Source organism: Asterias amurensis, chromosome 4 (genome assembly GCF_032118995.1).
Source record: "Asterias amurensis chromosome 4, ASM3211899v1".
Lineage (NCBI taxonomy): Eukaryota > Metazoa > Echinodermata > Asteroidea > Forcipulatida > Asteriidae > Asterias > Asterias amurensis.
The window spans coordinates 13,471,365-13,496,055 of record NC_092651.1 but is presented as its reverse complement, the minus strand read 5'-3'; the positions used below and the strand labels follow the sequence as shown (position 1 = coordinate 13,496,055).

Below are 24,691 nucleotides of genomic sequence, written 5' to 3'. Positions count from 1 at the left end.
TTTAAAAGAGTCATTCGTAGAATGAGCATCTTTATCTTCCACACACAACATACGGTGTCCCTCAATGCTAAGTACTTGGACATACTCTTTTTGCTGTAACATTGACATATCCGATGGGATAACATCAAGAGTATGTCTTTTCTGCATTATATCCAGAGAAACCATGTGTGGCATAGACCTACAGCCATGACCTTTAAATAAGGCATTAGTCGCCTCGGTGTATGTGGAACGTTCTGCATATGACTTTCAACATTTCGGAATGTTACGCTATGAAAAGTATTTACAAGATGAAACCAATCGTCACAACGTAAAAATTGAGAGACACAATTAACACTCGAAACAATTCCCAAAATCACACATTCCTAGAGCCAAACAATAAGTTAAGGACACATCAACAAGTTGCTACAAAAGCAAATCAAATCCTTGGAATGTTGTGTAGAAACCTCTAAAGATGTTCGTTTAAAGTCAAATCAATGGCCAGAATAAGACATTTGTTTAGACTAGAGTATAATAGCGCTCAACAATATTATGGGATCCTTTGATCATAGCTATAACATTTATACGAACTTCAGTTCAAGGGGGTTCAAAGGCTATCTGCCAGATTTGTTTTAAAGAATACCAACATGAAAGATTGTCAGCAATCTGATTTCTCAACTTGAATTGGAACAGCTCGAACATTGGAGAGCCATCTCCAACGATTGTCACTTCTTCAAACTGGCTCTCAACATTAACTTTACACATTAAAACCCATAAAAAATGACATTGGCATTTACATTAAATCATTTCACACATAACACTCGTTAATTTGACAAATAAATAAAAGTGTGCAAACTGAGCTAGCTGAGACCACAGTACAATTAAAATGTTAGGCCTATACCAGTAATTGCGTCCACTGCCATGAGTCTGTTTTTATAAGCTGTGAGGCCCAATCCTTGTAGAAACTGTGAATAAAAATCAAGGATCCGTGACCAATGGAAATGCAACGGTATGATGACGATATGACGACTTATGCATATGTATCATTATCTACTATATAATAACAACTCACAAGAAAACATCACTCATCCTCTGCCTTGTATAGCAGGCGAGAAAGATACGCCAAGCGCCACAACGTGTGGGAGCACCTTTCATCAAACAACAAGATTATGGAGTGCATTAACGTCAATCAACTAGAAATGAACATAGTTAGCCTCGATCAACAAGAAAACCTCAGTGAAGACGAGAATACTTCATCTGCTGCATCAGACGAAGAGAAAGATGAAGAGAAAGGTGAAGAGAAAGATGAAGAGAAAGACGAAGAGAAGGATGAAGAGAATGATGAGGTTCCAGATAATAAACGGAGGGGGGCAATCGTACAACTCCTTGAGAGAAAACAAGAACTGTTTCATAATTTCGTAGAGAATACAACTCTTCACGGGATTAAGTATGTGACCAACCCGGCCTATAGCAAGACACGACGGTAGGTACGGTGTTAGATGTTGGTATTGCAATTGATACTTTTAACAGCTTCCAAAACGTCATGGAATGAAAAGAATTCCGCGAATACGTTTTATGTCAAATGAGACGTAAACAATCTGTACTTTTGTAGAATTGGCAATTAATTAAATTATTGTAAGCGCATACGGGTTTTTTTCTCTCCAAATACCAATTGAATGTTATTTTTATAACATAAGACCACCTGTGTTTCGCCATGATTACTGCAGACCTAGCATTTATATACATGGCTGTATATGAAATTATGAACTCTAACCCAGCTGCACGAGTGCACTCTGATGCTGGGTTATTGGCACTAATAGAGATAAATGGTTATTAAATCTATTGATCTTCATCAATATTAATGGGGACCAAAAGCTATATCCCCATCCTTGAAATATCATGCATTTTGCATGCATAGGTACAGACAAACGATAGAGTTTAGTACTTAATTGGCTGACGCAAAAGTGCGTATGCGTCACGCCACCAGTTAAAATAAGGCTCGGCGTCCCTCTTTGCCCGCCGTTGTCGTGGTGCAGCTTTCGTAAATTTATCACATTGATATCAACACTACCAAACTGAGGCTTGAAGAACAAAAGAGTCTGGTTCCTATTTACAAAATTACTATTAGCATTCATTATGTGTTCGATCCAAAGGAACATGACCGAGATGGACTCAATATATGATAAGGGTCTATTGTGTCAGCCAGCAATTTACAAATTTTCATGGGAATGGCTACCATTACCATCCTTTATAAACGTGGCAATGTACAGCTCATACAATCGTTTATATTGGGCAATGTACAATTTGGGTTTACTTAATCATGTTCAATGATCCTTTCTATCAAACTTGTATTCACACATCCATTTACCCACATCTCACCGTTGGTATGTGCACAAAACGGTTGTTATGCAAATTAAGGTTCGGTGAAAATTTCGGGCATAACCGTCATAAACTTTGGCCAGTCATAGTTTGGATTGGTTTGAGGTTTGTGTGTAAGTTCATGGCAACCCTGAACAAAGATATGGACAAAATCGAGACACCGCTAATATAGAGCTAGATAGCTCAGTTTGTAGTGCGCCGGCACGTCCATCCGGAGTTCTTTGGTTCAAATCCTACTCTAGTGAATTCTTTATTCAACCCTTAAAAATCTGTATCTTTCACAACAAATAAACTGCCGCTCTTTATTTCGTTGATAGTATTAAGAGGTCAAATTTTCTCAAATGAGGCACAAAACAAGGTCGTTATAAACTACTGCTGGTACTTGACACATCTGAATGTTTATGCCGTATACTAGTTTTAGGTTTTTTTTCTTCTTCATAATTTGAATAATTTTTGTTTGGTTCTATTTATTTAATTGGCACAAAGAAAACTGCCCACAGGCTTCACGTTGGTTGCCAGTAACTGCTACCTATTCTACACATGAAAGCTGCGAGTGAAACAAAATAAAAACAAAAACCTTATAAAAATTACAGCCCATTCATAAGGAAGACTTTAAATTTGTAATGTATGTGAACCGGCATCAACCTCGCACAAGCCCTGATTTCTAGTGTGTTTTTCAAAAAAAGTTGTTAAAGGAGAGTCGACTACATTATAGTGGAACAATTCTTTTAGCTACTGTGTGTGGATTCAACCAGAATGTATGATGGTCTATTCTGACTGTTAAGTTAAACTTCGTTACGAACGTTTCAGATAGTGCCATCGAGTTACCATTTTGTTTGTGTGTTTAAATTGTTTAAATCTAAGTGTTTTAACCTAAGTGGTTACGCAAAATAATTTGTTTATGAAAATCCAAGCTTGTAAATGTTTGTGATACTAAATGAACAGATGCTCACAAATGTTATGTTCCATTTAAACAGTTTTTCTTTAATGGGCAGAAAGCTGTGCTTGGTTTTATGTTATCAAATTATAGTCAACATGTACAGTCATCTATAGATTCAACAATATTTCTTTTAAATCTTTTTTGCAAAAATAAAAATTGCCAGTGGCCCGACGTTTCGACCCTATAACAGAGTCTCTCTCGAATGTTAAATGACGACACAGTAAACATATGAACAGAAGAATAGTACAGAAGAGTAAACTTTTAAAAGCAATACCGTCCTAAAGTTCTCAAAGAAGAAAATCTACACAGCAAAGTCGATACACGCAAAAACTACCAATGAGTGTTTTTCACCTTTTAAGAGTTTTTTTGTTGATGTTGTAAGCCCTGTGATTATACTGATCACGTTACCAATCATAACATACCTAAAATCATCCCCCGAGAAGGTCCGGAAATGTCATTCATTAAAAAAGCTTTTAAGATGGAAATTTGACACACGAGTTTAACGGCATATAAACAAGGCCCCTAAACAAAAATGTATATACAAATCATATAAAACCACTTTGAGTGTTCTGCCCAGTGAGTACCAATTCTGCTAAACTGTCAATTTCAAACAAATTTATCGTTTGAAGGATCGACTTTGTGTACAACTTGGAAGAAGTCTACACCGAAATAATATATTCAGCACATTTCGGAAGAAAAAAAAGAAAAGTAAAAAGGCTAGGATCTTGGTTTACTCCGAGCTCTACCTAGCCTTGATCAAGGCTGTTGACGTACTGTTCCCCGGCCCGGTTCGCTGCACACGCATGCAGTGCATACACAAATGTACATTACCATACATTGTACAGCGAGAACAGTATAGCGTAGTCGTGAGTACGGTCGTGTCTTTCTACTTTCAACCTCGCACACGTGGCTCAAACAACAGCCTTGATGGGATTGTAAAGCTTTATCGGAATTCCGATAAAAGGGTATTCATGATGTGGGCGTGTCATTCTAAACATTGGCCAATCACAGGCGCGATTGAGAATGACGTATTACTGCGAGCAATCATGCCACGTCCATGCATGCATGCGTGTGTGTGTGTGTGTGTACGCTGTACGCTAGCTGTATGGACATGTACTGTAATACGTGCTTTTTATAGCAGTGTCGAGAGCGTGGTGTGTGTATATTAGCTATAATTGTAAGGGGTCTGAATGCGCTGCCGGACGGGTGAGCCGGACAAGACTCGCCCGGTCGGTAATGGTGTTGAACAACTTCGAACAACTTCCGTTGTCTTGCGTTTCATTATAACACGAGGACTAGCATCATAATTACAACGTAGCTGATAGATTTGTCCCTGAATTTAAAGCTGCTGTACTATAAGTGTAACGTTGTAGTGTAGTACTAGTAGTATGGCAAGAGTTTGTTTATGAATGTGAACTTTACTTGTAGTTGTTGTTCAGCCACACGCCATCTTCTACCGTCTGGTATGTTTTCGACAACACATATTTTCGATCCTCAACTTTGATTTACCGCGAGAAACGTAATAAATAATATATGTCTACATTAAGACAAAATAAACAGCTGGGTTTCTTATCTCATCTGTTCTGTGTTTGTGCTTCAAGGGGATGGGGTGTGTTGTACTGTCATATGCCCAACACCTAAGAATTCTTACCAAGTAGCCATCTTGCCGGAAACCCATGACACCTGGATACTTTTTTAACCTTTCTCAAACACATTTCACATGTTCTAATTTTCTTCCTTCTATTTCTAAACCCATGATTGATGCATTAAACGCGGTTGTTATATTTTGTTGAAAGTTTCTGTAGTTGTGTTGCAAATTATACACCACTGATTTCCAGCGACTTACTGTTTTGTTTTACTAGTAGGGATTTCTCCCTCGCCCGCCGCCATTGCAACTACAACCACGGTTTGTTTACAATTACGTCGACGAGCACATGTGTGCGAGTGCTTGCAGAACGTTGTGATTGACATCGCATCGAGAGTTTATAGGTCAACCAACAACCAATGAGAACGGGTTGTTAGTAAACATTAGCATAATGAGCTCCGCCCTAAATTTTGGCAGATACAAAACCATCAAGGCGCTACTTAGGAGGTACCCATGTACCGTAAGTGTACCGTATACAGATGGTACATGTACATGTACAGTACGTATGTGTGTACATACGCTGTATACGTATTATATGCACTGTGTTATGTATGGGGGTGCACTGGTGGAATTCAGTGATGGGGACTGGGATTTTGCAGATCGCGGCTGGCTGTAGCGCCTTGATCAAGGCTAAGCTCTACCATGTTGAATCCCATGCCAGTAGTACAGCCGAAATAACGAAATATGCCAACTAATGATATCATTATTACGTTTAGCCACGTCAGGTAAATCTGAGTGGACAATAAATTAGATATAAAGATATATGCCAACTAACGATATCATTATTACGTTTAGCCACGTTAGGTCAATCTGTGAGATTTATCGAAACAATAAAACCCTAATAGCTTGTTAGATCCGAGACGACTGTCATTATCATAAACAATTAACTCGCTTGAACGAACTTCCTGGCTGCTTTTGGAGAAACAACGTGCGTTAAGAGCATTTTAAATAATAATAATTAAAGAAAAACCCATTAAGTTTAAAGCTTTCTATGTATATTTAATATACACAAGGGATTGTAAAGGATAAGTAGTCATTAATATTTATTCATTTTAGTTTAAAAAATAACTTATAACGAAAATGCAAATAGAGTACTAGAACCATTGTTTCCGTGAAATTATTCCCTCTGAAATTAAGTTATAGACTCGATAAAATTGTAGCTGAAAACAGAACAAAACACCGCAATACAAAATGCTTAAGGACAATGTGTTTCATGCTTCAAGTTATGCATGGTTTTTTTAAATACTATTTTTCATGAATCACACAACGGATTAAAAAAACTGGACACTATTGGTAATTCTCAAAGACCAGTCTTCTCACTTGCTGTATCTCAACATATGCATAAAATAACAAACCTGTGAAAATTTGAGCTCAATCGGTCATCGAAGTTGCGAGATAATAATGAAAGAAAACACATCCTTGTCACATGAAGTTGTGTGCTTTCAGATGCTTGATTTCAAGACCTCAAAATTCTAAATCTGAGGTCTCAAAATCAAATTCGTGGAAAATTACTTCTTTCTCGAAAACTATACGTCACTTCAGAGGGAGCCGTTTCTTGTTACCAAGTAAGGATTTATGCTTACAATTATTTTGAGTTATTACCAATAGTGTCCACTGCATTTAAGCCAACTTTCCCCTTACAATTGCTGTTTTATGTATGGGTTGTTCATAACCGTATACGCTGTCTGATGCTTCATCAATAGTCATACTAAATAATGCTATGAGACAAGTCAACGTTCATACAGCGAACTGTGTACACAAACTTCTTCCTTACAGCGCCCTCTTTTGTCTTTGTGTTTATAGGGAAGGGGGAACAAACAGCATTTGCTTCTCTGTTATACGTGTTAATGTCACATTATTATCTATTTAATGTTCAATAACTGGATCAAGTTTTCATTTTTCCTTAGCAATGGTCACACTTTGTGTTGATTGGTGTTGACACGAAATAAATGTATCTGAAATTAAAATTATTTTTGATTCAGGTATTGTCAATTATGCGTGCATTATGATAAATAAATACAAAAACCGCTAAACCAAAATAATTACTGTTCACAAAACTCTTCATATCTTTTAAGGCCTTTATGGAATATTGATAAATCATTGATTACGAGGTTCGTTTTTGAATCCAAATAAATGTAGATGATACTTTTTAAATTGTAGTTCTTCTCCAAGTTTGACAATTATTTCATCATTTCCAAATTAAATTACAGGTTGATCTGGACAATTCTGTTTGTTGCAATTGTTTACTTGGTGTCCATGGCGATTCTGTCGCACATAGGCGACTATTTCAAGTATTCCACAAACACGGTCATGTCATTCAACACACCAAGAGACACAGAGTTTCCTAAAGTCATCATTTGCAACTGTAACGCAGTCAAGAGATCTGCACTGAACATAACATTAGCAGAGCTGTACGGACAGACGGTTGTGACTGCTGGACCCCGATCACTGGCAAGTTCAAAGAGTGCACCTCCAACCATACAGCAAGAAACCAACGATCTAGATGCAGACATCAATGGTGTCGACTTGGAATATATTGGAAGGGCAGTTGCACACAACATGGACACCATGCTGTTGAATTGCTATTGGGGAGGAGGGCAGAACTGTTCTGCTGATAACTTCACACAAGTTTGGACGGATGTTGGAGTGTGTTATGCATTCAATGGGTTAGATACAGCGGTAGAAGGGAGTGGTTTGAGAAGCACTGCACCTGGAGGCTATGGTGGACTGTGGGTGCAACTTAATGTTGAAAAGTCAGAGTACACGACAGATAACGATTTCGGGAGTTGTTTCAAGGTAAGCTGCCACAAACATTTCCCCTCTTTACTTAAAGCCATTACACTTTCGGTACAGAAAAGAAAGACAAAAGTTTTACAAATAACTTACAGGGTTTACAGAAGGTATTAGTGAAAGACTTCTCTTGAAATATTGTTCCATGAAATGCTTTACTTTTTGAGAAAACATTAAAACAATATCAATTCTCGATAGCGAGAATTACGGATTTATTTTAAACGCATGTCGTGACACGGCGAAACGTGCGGAAACAAAAGTGGGTTTTCCCGTTATTTTTTCCCGACTCCGATGACCGATTGAGCCTAAATTTTTTATAGGTTTGTTATTTTACATGCAAGTTGTGATACACGAAGTGTGGTACTTGGACAATACTGTTTACCGAAAGTGTATAATAGCTTTAAAACACTTTATTCAGTATTTTCCTTGACAATAATGACTGTTTACCGTGATATGATTTTATTGCTATCTAAGGTCGCCATAGAGCCACGAGGAAATACGAATCTGATAAAGAATCTGGCCATTGCTGTAGCACCGGGTGATCATACAATTATTAGCCTCAAGAAATATTGGGTATGTACACGTTATATTGGCACCAGCTCGTCACAACAGACACTAGTCCAATAAAAGCGATCAAATAAAATAAATATCAAAATAATCATATCAAATAAATGATCCAACACCAAGATGACCCTTTGAATTGGTTGCTCGATTGTTGTTGACTGAAACGAACAGTCAGTGAAATCTTGTAGACACATAAGTAAGAAAGTCATTACCAAAGCAAACATACATCGGTGTGTAATCACCGTGTTTCGAGCGGTCTAGTTCACCATCAGACCAAAGCTCAGACATTATTGTCAGCAGCGGTGTGGGTTCAAATCCCGATCATGATACCTGTACCCTTAAGCTAGGCACTTAACCATTGCTTCGAAAACTGTTGTGAATGTATCGCATTCTGCTCTACAACCAGGCTCAAGTGGATGATACCCGTGCCTATTTACACACTATTGAACTGTGAAGAAGGGGGGTGTAAAACTGTTTCAACCCCAGGAGTAAAGCTGACAATGTGCCCCTGATGGCAGTTGATTTGGGTCGGTAGCCTTAATCGGTGAAATGTAGCCCTCCCCTTGATGTGGTGGTCCTGCCATTTGAGTAAGGGAATATCTAATAAAAAATGTGTTAAGAAATAAATCTGACTAAATAAAACATTTGTGTGTTTGCATCTACAGAGAACAAGCTTGCAGTCTCCCTATGATAGCAACTGCAGCAAGACTCGCTTGCAATATTTCCCACATCTCAACTACTCCACCAGTGCTTGTATGATGGAATGCATAACCAATGCATCAATGGCCAAGTGCGGTTGTATAACTCCATACATGTCGGGTACGTACGCATCCAACAAACACATACTCCAAACAACAAAATAACAATGTTGTGAAGTTCAACACGGTGTGAAGTTCAACATTTTGCTCCGTTAAAGGGATCGTATACGTTTGGTTTTTAGAACCGTTTGAATTTATGAAAATGAAGGTATTACATACAAAACAACCAGCCAGGGAAAATTTCATTTCAAAAGGTGAATAGCGGTTTTGAGATACCACCGACAATCCGGAGTGGTTTGGTCAACGCAAGAAGAATAATTAGCAATTCGAATACACAATATGAGAAGCGTTTGTGACAGTAACGTTTCTCAAATTACGATTTTGGGGATCAACAAACTAAACTCTTTTCTGGGAGCATTTTTTCGAAGTGTTGATTCTCAAAATGCTTGATAATGTCGAATTACGTTGTACTTTTAACCGAGTAAGTTTTTATTGCAATTAATTTTAGGGGTGGTTACGAAACGTATGCCATGCCTTTCTTCAACAAAATGTCGTTTACATCCCAACAAATTTGATTCTATGGCCAGAATATATCGTGCCAGAATATTTATCACAATAATGTTGATATCTTTCTGTCAATACAGCATCTTCAGGGTTCCCATACTGCAACTTACGAAGGTTGCAGTGCGCCACCAATTATGGTATGTACAACATTTCTCACCCGCTGCCAAAACATAGGATTCGAACTGCCTCTAGCTGCCGGGCAACCTCGGTAGTCTAGTTGGTAAGACACTGCTCTAGAATTGCAAGGGTCGTGGGTTCAAATCCCACCCGAGTAACATGCCTGTGATATTTTTTCACAGGACTCGGGAAGTACTGAGTATACAGTGCTAACACACATCGGTGTATGGGTAAAAACCAAAATTAATATTCTTTATCCCCGATGCAAATTTAACATCTATTATAAACATTTCTCAACTAAAATAAACACTTGCTAAATAGCCCCAAAAAAGTGCGACATACATATCTATGAACCAGTACAAATACGAGTTATGGTAGAACGAAGACAGGGTGAACCTGGTACTCTGGAACAACGGGAGGGTCAATTTGAAATATTGCTGCAAAATGTGACGAAACCAACACTCCTCATTATATCGTTTGTGATGATTAACGCCGGGTCAGAGTTTGTCACTTAAAATTATTATAGACTCGAGGAACATTAATGACATAGTTTTTACAGTGTATGCTGCAACGTGTATAGACGATGTGACCTATGTTTACATTCAAACCGCCCTCTGTTGACAAAACACTACATACGTCATGTTTCGCCGGGCACTGAGTTGCGTAGTCAAAGTAAGATTGCGTACACTTTCTAGCTGGCTACCAAAACACAAAGGTTTTGCCCGGCGGTATGCGCGCGAATCATGTTATGGTTTTCGTGTGACGTCAGAGGTCACATCGTCTATAGGAACATGAGTGTGGATATGCTGGCAATGCTGAGGTAAAACACCCTCAATAATCCGTGCTGGGAGCAAAAGTCATCTGAATACATTATGCAGTATTATTTTAATGAATGTCTCTTTTTTATCTTGTTTTTGTTTTAGATTTAGCGTCGCATTGCGAATGTAATACACCATGCCATGAAGAGGTATATCGGTCACGAATTAGCTATGCAAGAGCAACCTATACATCACACACCGATTTACACCGGCATCTCAATTGGACCAAGGAAGAAGAAAAGTAAGCGTGTTTAGTGAGTTATTCGTTATAAACCCCTATACTATCATGCGAGGGTAACGGTCGGTAACCCCAGGAGTTACATACATGCGGAAAAAAGAAAAAAACAAATTATAATGAAAATGATAAGTGATTTTAATACTGTAACAATGGAAACAAAGCATTGATGAACATGAACACCAACATTCAAATCTAAAAACAGTATTAAGGTGTTGTAACAACACTTTATATATTTTGTGGACTACAAAAGGAATGCACAAGAAAAAGGACCAGCCCATAATGACAATGTTGAGCCAAGTTGCTTACATCAAATGCTGTCATACAATTGATATTTTGTTCAATATTATGTCATGACTATAAATCCCATTTTTAATTTATTTGCAGAGAAAACGTAGTTGAGATTTCCATATATTTTGAGGATTTTCGAGAGGAGACGTCCAGCCAAAAGGAAGTTCTGGGCATATTCAGTCTCATGAGTAAGAACATTAACAAACTTTTAAATATTTAATTAATTATTGTGTTTGTTAAACTGCGACACTTAACTCCATTTAGCGTCCATCACTTAAACGAGCAGACATAGAAAATGCTGGTATAGAAATCTGCGGCTTTGAATCCCACCAAAATGTTTTTTTCGAAAGCATAAAGTGTTATAGTATGCTTTTTGACGGCAGGTAAAGACCAACTCGAAGTAATGCTGACCGCGAGAGGGCGTATGTGAACAATTTTTACGTGAAGCGAAACAAGTTAAACCAACAGTATTGATGGCTTTTCTGGCACTATTGCCATTTTAGTTCAGTTAATTGTTGTATGTCCCACAGAAAGGGTCCTATTACGTGCCACGACGTCACGTGTTATAGGTGCACTTGTCAATGCAAACAAACCGCGTTGGTTGGCATAGGCGTCATGATGACGTCATTACGCGTTTTGGGACGCCACATTAAAGATGCACTTTTTAAGAGTTATATGTCTACGAATCTTGGTTTGAAAATAAACAAGGACGTGTTATATTGAAAATTGAGATAACGTCACTTTTTTAAGTCGGCTTTTTGAGCTGCATTTAAATAAAAGTCGGAAAACCCAGTGTTCTGTTTTTCAAACAGACACACAAAATCTGGTTATATATTGTTACTATTTATTTGCCATTAATTTAAAACACACTATACAGGCAGTCAATATAAAATAAAAGTGTTGTTGAGATGCGGTCAATGGTCAATACTCTGCACGATATTAAAAAGTAATGAACTATGAATGAACAAAATAAATATGCCCCGAAGCATTTTGAGTGATCATAGCGTGTACAACGCATTCTAAATAACATTGTCTCATCTCCTTTTGTTTAAAGGTTCAATTGGTGGCGAAATGGGCCTGCTACTCGGTGGAAGCGTCATAACTATCTTTGAATTCATCGACTTTTTCGTAGCTGGTCAAGCCTTGCGATGTAGGGGGATAAAAAGAAAACTTGGAGATTTTGGGAAGAAGAAAAAACAAGCTTCGGTCGAGTGACTGCTGATCGTAATCCAACTGGACTCGTGTTCCACACCAGTGGGCACAATTTGTTACAGCTAGAGATTAAGCACAAATATTATTGATTAACAAATGTGTGATAAGCAACAACTAGCAGCATACTAGTTCAATTTTGTAAGTGATATGGTGAATTAGCTGTTAACCTTTTTGGGGTTAGCATAACGTTGTTGTGCTAAGCTAGTTTTTGTGCTTAATCAGCTCTATGAAATTGGGTCCAGTTGCACATGTCAGAACAGATTTAATCACAAAGGCAATTTCATGATTGCAATAAATTGTAATTGACCACCATGTAGTATGTTTATACAGGATTGAAAATATACGCTGTTTTTATTATTACGGAATTTTGTAAACACTGTGTAGATAAAATGTATGGACAAAAAAAATGCTTTCAAGAATTGTTTTCTCTTAATTTGAATAAAAACCTTGTATTTTCAGCTTATTTTTGCGACTGCAAACAGAGGCAAAGAAATGTAAGAGCTAGACTGGTGCATAAGCTCACAGCTGAATAGTTATTCAAACAACTCCCCGAAGATGGGTCTCCAGACTTCCAATCTGTATTAAATAGAAATAAATAGGAATATTAAAAGGGCGAACATTGGAATCAGTTTAGAGTTATCAAATTGTGTGACTCTGAACACTTTGATTAATAACCCACCTTTGGGAAGGGGAGGTATCCAATCACTGTCTGGCCAGCCGGGCTCATCGCCATTTTGACGGTTCTGTTCCGTGATCCACTCGGTGAGTGGTCGGAAGTAGTCGGCGATCGGGCCCGCGTCAAAGTGTCTCTGGCCGGTCACAACAAACATTGCTTCGGGCCAGGGTTGGCTGATGCCCATCCTAAGCATTTGGCTACAGAGTGCAGAGAGATAAAAAGTAAATGCATACAAATCAGACAGTGAAAAACTTTGGTGTTTTACGATTTGAACCTACAGGCCCAAATTCATGCAGCCTGTAAGCATACAAAAAGCTGAGCACAAAGTATCTTGCTTATCAGGAACAGGTTACTAACCAAAATTCCCTACAATTGACATTGTTGCGACTGGTGCCTGATTCAGCTTTTGCTTTTTTTGCTAAACAGTGATGAAATTGGACCAGGATTATGGATACATTCGTAAATAACTCGATGCTCAAAGGGAGCAGTCTAACATGTCACATACTCACAGTGCACTTACCCAAATACTTGTCCCGCTGCCGTGGAGTTGTACACATTACATTGGTGCAAAGGACCAATGTGACCAGCATGGCGACACAAACCCTCGTGAAGTTGAAACTGTACGATGTAAGATAAAAAATACCTAAACGGAAAAAAGAACAAGAAATGTTTGGCTTGAAATGGTGCACTCGAAAGCACTTTGTGACTTTATATTTCCAAAGGACAAAACTTGGCAAGATTATGACACTCACCTAACATAGCTGACATCAGCACTGACATGGTAAATAGAAACAGGATCAAAATGTGTCTCATTTCTCTGTATGGGTGGAGCAATGCCTTGAAACTGATTCCTGCATGTAGAGATACATAACAATTAATTTATTATATCGTTGCGGTACCCACTGCCAAAACATAGGATTCGAACTGCCTCTAGCTGTCGTGGGTTCAAATCCCACTCGAGTAACATGCCTGTGATATTTGTTCACAGGACTCGGGAAAGTACTGAGTATACAGTGCAAACACATATCGGTGTATGGGTAAAAACCTAAATTAATAGTCCTATCCCTGAGGCAAATTTAACATCTATTATACTCATTTATTAAATACATCATTTGATCATATAGTAGCACATTCTTTCTGAGAATTTAAAATACATATGTTAACAGTGGATACATTGTTTTAAATTTCATTTGGATGAACAAAGAAAACGTGAGCGGGACTTAAACATGACTTCCATAGTAACGTGCTTAAGGTTGCAGGTTCGATTCTAGCAACTTTTTCTTTGTTCACCCCAAATTATTAAAAATGTAACCAGTCAGTTTTACGCGTTGTTTATTGTCAAGTACTGATGGCCCAATCTTCTTATGTATATTAACTTTTAAAATGTCACAAAAGACACTGGATATTACTTATGCAATATTTTGTAGTGTATTTCTTTATCACGTAGTTGCAAATATTATTATCGAATTTTTGATGGTATGTTTTTGTTGTTGTTATATTAAGGTCATTTCTGCAACAACAGCAACCCTGGCTTTTATACTGCCAAACTTGTAGTTGCATTTCACTGCCATGTGCCAACCAGCAAATTCCTTTGATAAGCACGAAAAACAGTGAGTGACAGTTGCAAACATTTCTATTCAGCTTTGGCTGGTAACCTATATCTGCTTAGCAGTATTTGTCTGTGCTTAGCAATAAGTGTGTGTGCCTACATATTTTAATTTCTTGGTACGTGTGTAAAAATAAAATGAACCCTGAACCTTTAACTTTTCAGGGCCCAAATTTCAAAAGTTGCTTACAAATGTTCGTCTCAGCTTAGAAGACAACCAGTATCAGATGATACATGTTAAGTAATTTGGCTGCTAAACTGATTCTTTTAAGCATAATTTTATTGTGTTTAGCTGCTTTTTGTTCCCGTTAAGCAGCTGTTTGAAATTGGGCCCTGGTATTTTACGGTAACGTATCTTGAATCTCTAAATGAATAGTTGTTTATTAGTATTAAATCATATTGCTTACCTTAATTCCCACCATTTTGTGTTATATTTTTCAAGAGGTATGGAGCCATTAAAAACACCCCACCGCCACTTGTCTACGAGGATTGCAAATGGCAAAAAGGCTATTTTATCCAGGGCCATGGTCATTAGAAAATTTAAATCAGCTTCTGCAAAAGAGACATAACAAAATAAATAAAATTGAGAAAAAAAAAAACAACGCCATTAAAAACACTAACACGCCCCCGTTAACCTTTTTTATTTGCAAAATTATGGCACATCACTATGCGGCTAATGGCTGCATGACGCAGATGGGATTGTGCGCCTGCTTATTAGAGTGCACATCTCTATGGCGTTTACCAGCCAATAGGGTCTGTACGCATACGCATTATGTGTTATGAGCATAATTATTTCATGGGAAGGGTCTTTAGACTTTTATCATGGTGCAGCCATCTTGGATTTCTCCCATTGATACCAATGATACCAAACCGAGGCTGGAAGAACAAAATAGTCTGGCTCCTATTTGCAAAATGACCTTTTAGCATTCATTATTGTTTTTCGATACGAGGAACATGACCAAGATGGAGGCAGCATGATAACGGTCTATTGTTCTCACCTTTGTCTTCTTTTATCTCATCGATGAGACCGATTCTGTAGAGATTATTGGGAGAGAAGGCAGACATGGCCACAACGTCTCCTATGGCCTCACCGAATGCTGGACATGCCGATAGACGGTACACGATGGGCTGATTACGGTACTGCAGAAAGTACTGTACATGACCCAGCTCGTGATGTGCAGTAATAAAGTCAGCCATGTTTACATCACCACACATGCTTACCCTGAGAAATAGAACGAAAAAAATGGATAAGTAAACAGATCTCTGAATTGACTGGGTATACAAATTCATTTGTATATCTCAGTCTCTAAACTGGAGGGATTTAAAATTAATCCAAAGGATTGTAATTAGGGACCAATCCATTATAAGATTTAGAAACAAACAACAAACATTTAAAATTCAAGTATAAAAAAGATTTAATTTTAAATCTATTAATGGATTGTTCCTAATTACAATCATTGGTGTAGGTGACGCATAAGCTCAAGTGCTAATAGCAATGTGTCAAAAATAATAATTATATTCCTGGAGGAATAACACCATCCAATTTTTTGGTAGTATTTAGACCTTTTATAAAACGCGATTCGAAAACCATCTTACCGAAAATCCTGTTTATTGTAGAACTCCCAAGCCATTGCATGACACACGACCGACCGTCCATCATCGGGGCTTGTCAAGCGAGATTTATTATAGAATTGCTCGGGAACGGGCAGTAGACCCATGGACGTGTAGAACTCATTGGCAACTTCAAACATACGACCAACAGTGTAATTCTAAAGTAGAATGGTTCAACATGAAGCAGATATATCAATAAACTCCAAATGCCAATGTTAAACTATAAACATCTATACCTGGGTATTATGAACTGATTCAAGTGCTTTATGATTCAAGTGCTTTAAGTAAATTAGATTGATTTATTATGACACAAAATAATCCACTACACTTTGCAGAGTGCGAGCCATTTTATTCACCAAATGCAATGCGAGGTTAGGGGGTATTATATTTCTGAACTTATGCAATGGGGATGATAATGATAAACTCTGTCCCAAGTCAAGCAGCTTCGAATAAAATCGTTTTTGATCATTTTAATAGTTCGAATCTTGAAGTCATTGGGTGCACTATAGTTGTAGCAAAAAGCTAATCAGTCAAGACATTGAAGACGGTCAGAGCATATACTGATAAGAATCCCAAAAAGTATTAAAAATTCCACACTGAAGCTTTAATCAACAGGGGCGCTATACAACGTGACCGTAAAGAAAACAACCTGGAACAGAGGGGATTTCCCTGTGTAGTTGCTAAGAATAATTACTCGGCTCATACATAGCCAACTGAACGAAACAAACAAACAAAAGCAAATCAATGTATCTGATTTGCCAGCTACATTTATGGCTTCGACTGTTGCTAACGGTGTTGCTAATGACGCCATATACATCAACGAATGTTGACACAGTGATACATCCATAGCTAGCCGTAAGCCGTAGCTGCAAATTCAGACACGCCCTTAAACACTGGATGCACCCATACCTGAGCACGAAGAGCTGGTGTGATGTCTGTTGCCTGTTTCTCAGGGAAAGGTTTTGCAATGTCTATCAGATTGGACCATTTGCTGCTCCACATATGCCCTAAATTAAAAAAAACATTGTTCAATCAGTTAATAAGATTTATTTGTGTTAGAGGCAGGTCTCCTTGAAGGCACTTGACAACATGGTTATACTCAAAATACTTGTTAGCATATAAACTTACTTGGTAACGAGCAACGGAGAGCTGTTGGTAGTACAAAACATTGTGAGAAACGGCTCCCTCTCGGAAGTAACGTGGTTTTTGCGAAAACGGTATTTTCTCGATTGTATTCCACTTCAGTCCTGTGAAACCTTTTATTATGCAACAATGGTGTATTTTTCTTTCTTCTATTAAAAGGTTAAGCCCAAATTTCCACAGGTTTGTTACTTTAAAATGCATAACATGCATACAGTCAATGTTAGGATACACCAAGTGAGAACACTGTCTTTGACAAACCAATAAGAAGCTGTCCAGTGTCTTTAATAAGAATGTGTGTGATTTAAAGAGGATTTTTGTTAGATGCCAACTTCCTTAATTCTGGATTTAAGTGTCTTACCGAGTAGATGTGCCGGTATTGGGCCGCGGAGATTAACAAACTCCGGACCGTAAATCTTATACAACTTTCGGCGGATGTAGGCATGTAGGTTTGTGTACAGGGGTCGCAACTGCTCGTAGATGTTATCCACCTGGGTTTCGAGGTCATCAACCTCGTACCATGATCGCCACATTGCTCCTTTGTCGGGTTGGTCTAAACGAAAGAGGAAAAAAAGAAGAAAAAAATCAAATAAACTTTTTTTTTTATATCCCCAAAATTTGAATCTGACTGCAGTAAACGCTTCTTAGAATGTGTATTCATTACTAGGGTTTAGCATGTACATATTCGCTCCGGATTTTCAGCGTATCTAAAAAACGCGACGAGTTCTTTAAAATGAAGTTTGTACATTTTAGTTTTTTGTATCATTAGATTAAACAAATCCACCGGTTCCGAAACCAAAGCCGTTCTTTGCCTTTATGAAGTAACTATATAACTAGTAAAGTTGTGGGATACAAACATGGTGTACAACTCTTTCAGGATTAATGTTGACTCTGAAAAGAGCCGATTTACTCTCAACGTTTCGAACAGCACACTATGCTCGTCTTCAAGAGAAAGATGTTGATAGAAAAGTCGAGAGCACAACGGTTATTTTCCGAGCCAACATCCTTAGACATGGTACACATGAGTTTACTGGTTACAGGGCCTTTTTATTTTCAGCTCAATCTAAAGCTTAAAGTTCCACTCACTACCTTTTTAATAACACGAATATCGTATGCAAAGAAACAAGTTGACTCTTTACCGTTGTCATGTGCAGCCATATTGCTTAGTTGAACATATCTCTGGAATGTTGGCTGAGCATTTTTGCCAGTGGCTTCTCGCCAGCTTACCCATAGATACCAGAGCTCTGTATAATCGCGACTCTCTGCCATTAGATTCTCTGCATCTGTACACATTAATAAATCATACTCACTGTAATTATTTATGGTAAGCTTGACCACACAGAGGATTCATAATGCACGTTTTGGTTGCAATTATATTTTGTGGTTTTTTTTGGGCTGGTAAAACATCTGGGAAAATAGAGATATTTCACAGGTTGGAGGAATTAGATAGCTACACACCAGGGTGTCTTGTCAATGCACTTTAGATGGATTTTACAGCGATTAACCTAAATTCATAAACCATAAGCAGAAATGTGTGTTACTATTAATAAGCAGGTGTTTAAAGGCAGTGGACACTATTGGTAATTACTCAAAATAATTGTTAGCATATAACATTACATGGTAACAAACAATGTAGAGTTGTTGGTAGTATAACAAATTGTGAGAAACGGCTCCCTGTGAAGTAACGCAGTTTTCGAGAAAGAAGTTTTTTTCCACGAATTTGATTTCGAAACCTCAGAATTAGATTTTGAGGTCTCGAAATCAAGCATCTGAAAGCAAACAACTTCGTGTGGCAAGGGTGTTTTTTTTTCTTCCATTGTTTTCTCGCAACTAACATATTTGTTTTGTGCATAATATGTTAAGATACACAAAAATGAGAAAACTGGTCTTTAACAATTACCGAAGGTGCCCAGTGTCTTTAATGTAGTTTCTCTACGTCAATTTATTTTGTATGCATCGAACCACTGCACATTCTTTCTCTATTTTGTGTTCGTGGGTAGAACCTTTTTTTCTGGTTTAAAAAAATATGATTAAAATCATTTGATTAAGAAATCACCTTACCTGGCACAAACGGCATACATGCTTCGGTCGAGTTCTCATTTGATTTGCATGACTTCGCCTGAGAATATCGAGACTTCATTTGACTCTTAACACTTTTCAGCTGAAATTATAAAAAGAGATGTGTGGATGTCATGAGCATTGAATGTAACTTTTTATAAGTTAACCATTTTATGTGTGTGTATATAAAGAACGTTTTCCTGTTATATACCTGAATTGTATATAGTATAAGCTGTGAACAACCTTTAAATATTTTGAGTGTTATTCTACAGTGTATTTTAGAGGTTAAACACCTTTGGCTATACTTATCTAAAATAACACTAATTTCGGTCAGGGGAGCTTTCAAATTAATATTCAGATAGTAAACAACAAGATGAACTAACTGGTTACATTTAAAATGAACGAAGACAAATTGACTAGAGCGGGATTGGAACCAACGACCTCTGGATAATCGCAAGCCCTTTAGTGGCATCCCCCTGGCTGCTACGTCCCAGTTTGTATGGTAAACGTGGTGTGATCCCTGGCTACACGACCGTTAATGGTTGTATGACTTCTGACGACCGTTAATGTTGTATGACTTCTGACTGGACCCCTGAACAAATATATTGACAAGGCTATAGATAGCACGTTTGGTTCAAATCCCATCCCACTCTAGTTAATTTGTCTTTTGTTCAAATCCAAACCAAACTAATATCACATAATTTCGTTAATGTTCCACTGTACCTCTTCTAACTTGGTTATATTCCTGAATGCATCCTCGCCAACATTAACCATGATCTTTGTGAGTTGACGTTTGATGTCAGGCGGGAAGTCTGTCATGTTAAACCTCGACGCGTTGTCTCTTCCTTGCTTACTGAATTCAGAATACACGAGTCTAGCTTCAATCTGTAAAGAAAAATAATGTCGTCATTAAATAGGGAGATCTTCGAGGTGCCCCTGAAGCCAATGTCGCAGTGCTGTTTAAGGCTAGCAGAATGTTCGTGCTAACTAATTTATATAGGCCTGTAGCAAAAAATATTGCTTAATCGTAAACGAATTGTATTTAGCAAGAACAGGTGGCCAACTTGCACGTTCGCCATTGATTTTGATTGTGATGTCATAATGTAAACAGCTGGCATATGCGTGCATTATGCTGAGCTAGCGATTATATTGTGTTTATAAAGTATACCAATTCCGTAAGCAGAACACTTCTGCTGAACAATCTTTATGAAATTGGGTCTATAATAAAGCTGTATGCAGCAGAAAATACCGCTTAGAAAATATCTTGGATTAGCAAAATACGAGGGGCAACGGTCGCAACAATGTAAACTTCATGGAATGATTGATGGTAACCTGCTCTGATAAGAAAGTTTTTCTATTTTATTTATTTTATTTTATTAAATACCAACTGATAAACGAAGTTGCGAATGTGATGTAAAATTGGCATGTATCATGGCGTGTAATTCGATATGGTCTTAAAGGCAGTGGACACTATTAATTATTCAAAGTATTTGTTAGCTTACAAAACTTACTTGGTAATGTGCAATTGAGAGTTGTTGAGAGTTTAACTCATTGTGAGAAACGGCTCCATCTGAAGTAACGTAGTTTTTGAGAAAAATTTCAAAAAAAGTGTTAAAGTTATTTCTCACTAAAATATTTGAATTGAAATCGATACCTCAGCTGGAGGTCTCAAACTCAAGGCGTGCGTCAAGGGTGCATTTTCTTAATTCTCTCGCAACTTCTCGCATTTCGACGACCAAATGGGTTCAAGTTTTCACAGGTTTGTTATTGTATGCATATGTTGGGATACACCAAGATAGAAGACTGGTCATTTTTCAATTACCAAAGGTGTCCAGTGCCTTTAAGGCCAAGCGTCACCTTGACATTTTCAGTAATGTCACTTCTCATATCGTGAATCGACATTGGCCTAATTTGTTCAGACGGACTGACTATCCCCAGGAGCTATCTTTGATATGATTAATGTAGTGTGTCATCACCAACTGTGTCAGTTTTCACGTGCAAGTAAATCGAAAGAGACTTGGAGAGGTCCGTTTTTATAAATAACATCACATAACCCTTTTAAGGAGCGTGATTTAACAGTTTTTATGTTCAGTTATTACCCCTGTAGGATGAATCCTCATGTGGTTAAACACATCAAATGATACGAGGCAAAACGTATGCGAATCTACAGCATGGTCAAAAAGGTAGTAGGGATTCGGTTGGCATTTGACTGCTGAAGTTATCTGCGTTTGAAATGTTTTAATAATATAATATAGGTTTTCTCGGTCACATTCGGCAAATGAGCAGCCAATTTCATTGTCATGCGTTCGAATTAAAGCTGTTTTGCCTCTCTAGTTGTTACTGCGTTTCAAATTCAGAATTCGGCCATTCAATTTCATCTTAAGTCGAGTCAAACTCCTTTAGCACTCTGTTCAATTTAGCGAACCGTCATTCTTGTTCGTGACAAACGCGCCTAAAGAAGCGTCTGCGAATTTGAATGCTGCTTTGATGAATTGTTAAATTGAATGATTATTTTGTTAAATCGAATGACGCAACATTACATTTGACTAATCATAAAACGAAATCGAACGAGCCTTTTCAGTAGCATTCGATTTCGCGCGAAATAGAATAGCTTGATGGAATTGGCTGCTCTTTTTTCCGAAATAGGCCGAGAAAACCTATATATTAACTTGATACCAATCAGCCCATTCTTGTCATCGATTAATCAACTAGGCCTACATGGAACTTATGGGTACACCTACTTATAAAATAGTTTAGAAACAAAATGTCCTTATATAAGATTAACTAAAACACAAATAAATTCTCACCATTTCACTTCGTGTAGACTCTGTGATGTTGTAGTTGAAATTCCACATCTTTTGTACAACTCCTGGCCAAGTATGGGCCGCCAGATTGTCATAATATTCCAAGAACCTCAGTGCTTCATCCACGTTGCCACTCAACTCCCGAGAGACTGCGACATTAACGAGCGAACCCTTCAAATATACGACTAATACGAGCAGAGAAAACCCCCCACTCCAACGAGGCAACATGATGTCCCCACTTCCGAGAATAATGTCTTAAAAATTGTGTCTTTAAGATCAATGAACTGCTCAGCTCAATTTAAAGTACAGTGCCGTGCACCCTCACGCAATTATTGTGTCTTCCACACAGAAGTTTGTAGAGAGGCGAATTAGTGATTTTTTTTTTATAACCGCACGTAACACGCGAAAAGGCCGACCCCACTGGCTTGGTAATGTTAGGAATAGACCAATGGCAATTGCCAACCGTTGGGAGCATTACTAAGCTAATAGTTAAAGATCAGTGTGAGTGACTTTATGTGATAGGTCAGGGCGATATGGGGTCCAATACAACAGACGTCACAAGTAGTGCCAGTTGTAGGATCTTCAAGTTGAATGGCATACCCGGTTAAAGTAGAGGTGTACAAATGCAATTTTATTTCACGTGGGCCGGTTAGATAACAAGTACAATAAGTTGATCAAATATATTGATTTAATTGGAATGACTGAGTAATCAAGCAATAACAAGTTTCAGCCAAACACTTTTAAAGTTTGTTTCATAAGGACAAAACAAAAACAAAAAACACAAGGGAAACATCACATTTCATTATTAAGTGCATGTAAAGGCTGGTCTAACCAACCAGGGATAATGTCTGTCAGACTATGCAGTAATACTGCTACACTAATTAATCTTAATTATTCCTGCTTCTAATCAAGTTGCCATCTTTTCTGTGTTTTGTTTACAATCACAAAGGGGTCACCCATGTGATTATTATAGCCTGGGTTTCCTGTGATGTATTTGCACATCATAATAACAGCATGGTAGGGGTATGACAATATCAGTCAATAGCATCAAACGTGCTCCAGGTAAAACTCTGTAATAATTCCAGACCTGGCAATTGAATTACATCAAACTTGCAACAAACTTGTTCGCAAGAACTCCTTAATTTAGAGAAGAAAAACAAATTACGATAAAAACACGCACACACACACACACACACACGCCATTACGACACAAATATTTACGACTGGCGGTTATAACCTTGATCCATATGCACACTACCGGTAAATACACTATTCGATTCGACCGGTTCGGAAATGAAAGCTTTGCCGCTTGAGTTATCTTTGAAAAAAATCATATGGTAACTGTAACAACTACACAATTATATGAGGAGAGTCATCAGCAAGAAGAACTAAAATATGTTCAAATGCAGCACTGTTCGTATGAACAATTTGGCAGAAGAGAGAATGTTGCTGTGGCAGCATATTAGGCAAAGTCACAAGTCAAAATAAGCTCACAATAAAAAAATAAAAAGGACTTTGGCAACACTATAATATTCAAGTAATATTTACAAAGAACTCTGGGGGGTCTAAACACAAGTACCCACTTTGCTGTGAAAAACGTAAACCAGTCTCACTTAAATATAATCAGTCTCCTATCATTGTTTTGCTGACTTATGGGTTGCTAGTTTTACCGATCTGGGTCGAGAATTTGTTCTTATCCAAACATATGGAGTGGGTTTTTGTTTATAAATTCAGGGACTCTCCTTATGGGGCGCTGATGACACCCATTCAGACTGCTCTCCAACCCGTACGGATGCCACAGGCGTATTGCCTCAAAAGGTTTCTGTTATTTACAAATAATACAGCGAGTACGTCGCCGGTGCATGGCCCCTATAAACCACCCCAAGTTAGCTCAACATCCCGGAGGTTCAAGTTGCTAAATGGCACATGTCATATTGTCATACATGCTTCATATTTTCATGCTGTGCGATTATTGATCATCTTGAGGGACCCTTTTTAAGTAAACTGACGACGATACACATGTCAGTTTAGGATGATTTCTAGCAATAATTGGCAAATTCTTTACAGCTTGTAGTGGTTTTGATGGTAAATCAACAATACGTGAGCCGTCACAAAATAATATAGCCTACAGCCGTCAAAAGTATTATATATTTTTTCAGTCTGTAATTGGGTTAGAGAGTTAAATGCGTAAACCAAACATGCGAAACATGTGGTAAACCTGTTATTCGCATGGTCATCGAAAAGTATCTTGGGTATGGTGTGATTCCATTTTATTTTTGAAAAAAAGTTCAACATTTCATTACGTTCACTTCTTTTTATATCCATGATCGTTTTTCATTTGATGATCAAAAATTTGCATTTAAAAGCTGGTTTTATTTTGCTGCTGTTTGCAAGCAATACTAGTATATGTTTTCGTTTAAAATTCTCATCGCTTGTTTGACTGCAGCTGTATATAAACACCACTATCATCTCTCTCAGTTTGTCCTTTACCAAACACAAAATACATT

General features: G+C 37.8%; 2 protein-coding genes across 2 annotated transcripts; one reads left to right on the top strand and one right to left on the bottom strand.

Moving 5' to 3' along the window:
* Nucleotides 1-1,126: 1,126 nt before the first annotated feature.
* LOC139935939 (acid-sensing ion channel 2-like) lies at nucleotides 1,127-12,300 on the top strand. The gene is made up of 8 exons (XM_071930587.1): nucleotides 1,127-1,459; nucleotides 7,151-7,736; nucleotides 8,205-8,303; nucleotides 8,960-9,113; nucleotides 9,697-9,753; nucleotides 10,657-10,792; nucleotides 11,174-11,265; nucleotides 12,132-12,300. The coding sequence occupies exons 1-8, from the start codon at nucleotides 1,146-1,148 to the stop codon at nucleotides 12,290-12,292; spliced, it is 1,599 nt and encodes a 532-aa protein (XP_071786688.1). The 5' UTR covers nucleotides 1,127-1,145; the 3' UTR covers nucleotides 12,293-12,300.
* Nucleotides 12,301-12,735: 435 nt separating this feature from the next.
* On the bottom strand, nucleotides 12,736-22,534 carry LOC139935938 (angiotensin-converting enzyme-like). Its single transcript, XM_071930586.1, has 13 exons — nucleotides 22,188-22,534; nucleotides 20,104-20,265; nucleotides 19,384-19,483; nucleotides 18,462-18,605; nucleotides 17,684-17,875; nucleotides 17,092-17,189; nucleotides 16,168-16,340; nucleotides 15,570-15,793; nucleotides 14,979-15,123; nucleotides 13,718-13,816; nucleotides 13,486-13,608; nucleotides 12,969-13,162; nucleotides 12,736-12,865 (listed from the first exon to the last, which is right to left on the bottom strand). Exons 1-13 carry the CDS (start codon nucleotides 22,410-22,412, stop codon nucleotides 12,750-12,752), a joined length of 1,995 nt encoding a protein of 664 aa, XP_071786687.1. The 5' UTR covers nucleotides 22,413-22,534; the 3' UTR covers nucleotides 12,736-12,749.
* Between the last annotated feature and the right edge of the window lie 2,157 nt (nucleotides 22,535-24,691).

Coding starts and splice junctions, on each gene's coding strand:
- LOC139935939 (XM_071930587.1), top strand. CDS start 1,146: ATGGAGTGCATTAACGTCAATCAACTAGAAATGAACATAGTTAGCCTC. Junction 8,304..8,959: donor TTAGCCTCAAGAAATATTGG/GTATGTACACGT, acceptor TTGCATCTACAG/AGAACAAGCTTGCAGTCTCC. Junction 11,266..12,131: donor GGGCATATTCAGTCTCATGA/GTAAGAACATTA, acceptor TTTTGTTTAAAG/GTTCAATTGGTGGCGAAATG.
- LOC139935938 (XM_071930586.1), bottom strand. CDS start 22,412: ATGTTGCCTCGTTGGAGTGGGGGGTTTTCTCTGCTCGTATTAGTCGTA. Junction 18,606..19,383: donor ATGTATGCCGTTTGTGCCAG/GTAAGGTGATTT, acceptor TAATGTGTACAG/ATGCAGAGAATCTAATGGCA. Junction 17,876..18,461: donor TATGGCTGCACATGACAACG/GTAAAGAGTCAA, acceptor TCTTTCGTTTAG/ACCAACCCGACAAAGGAGCA.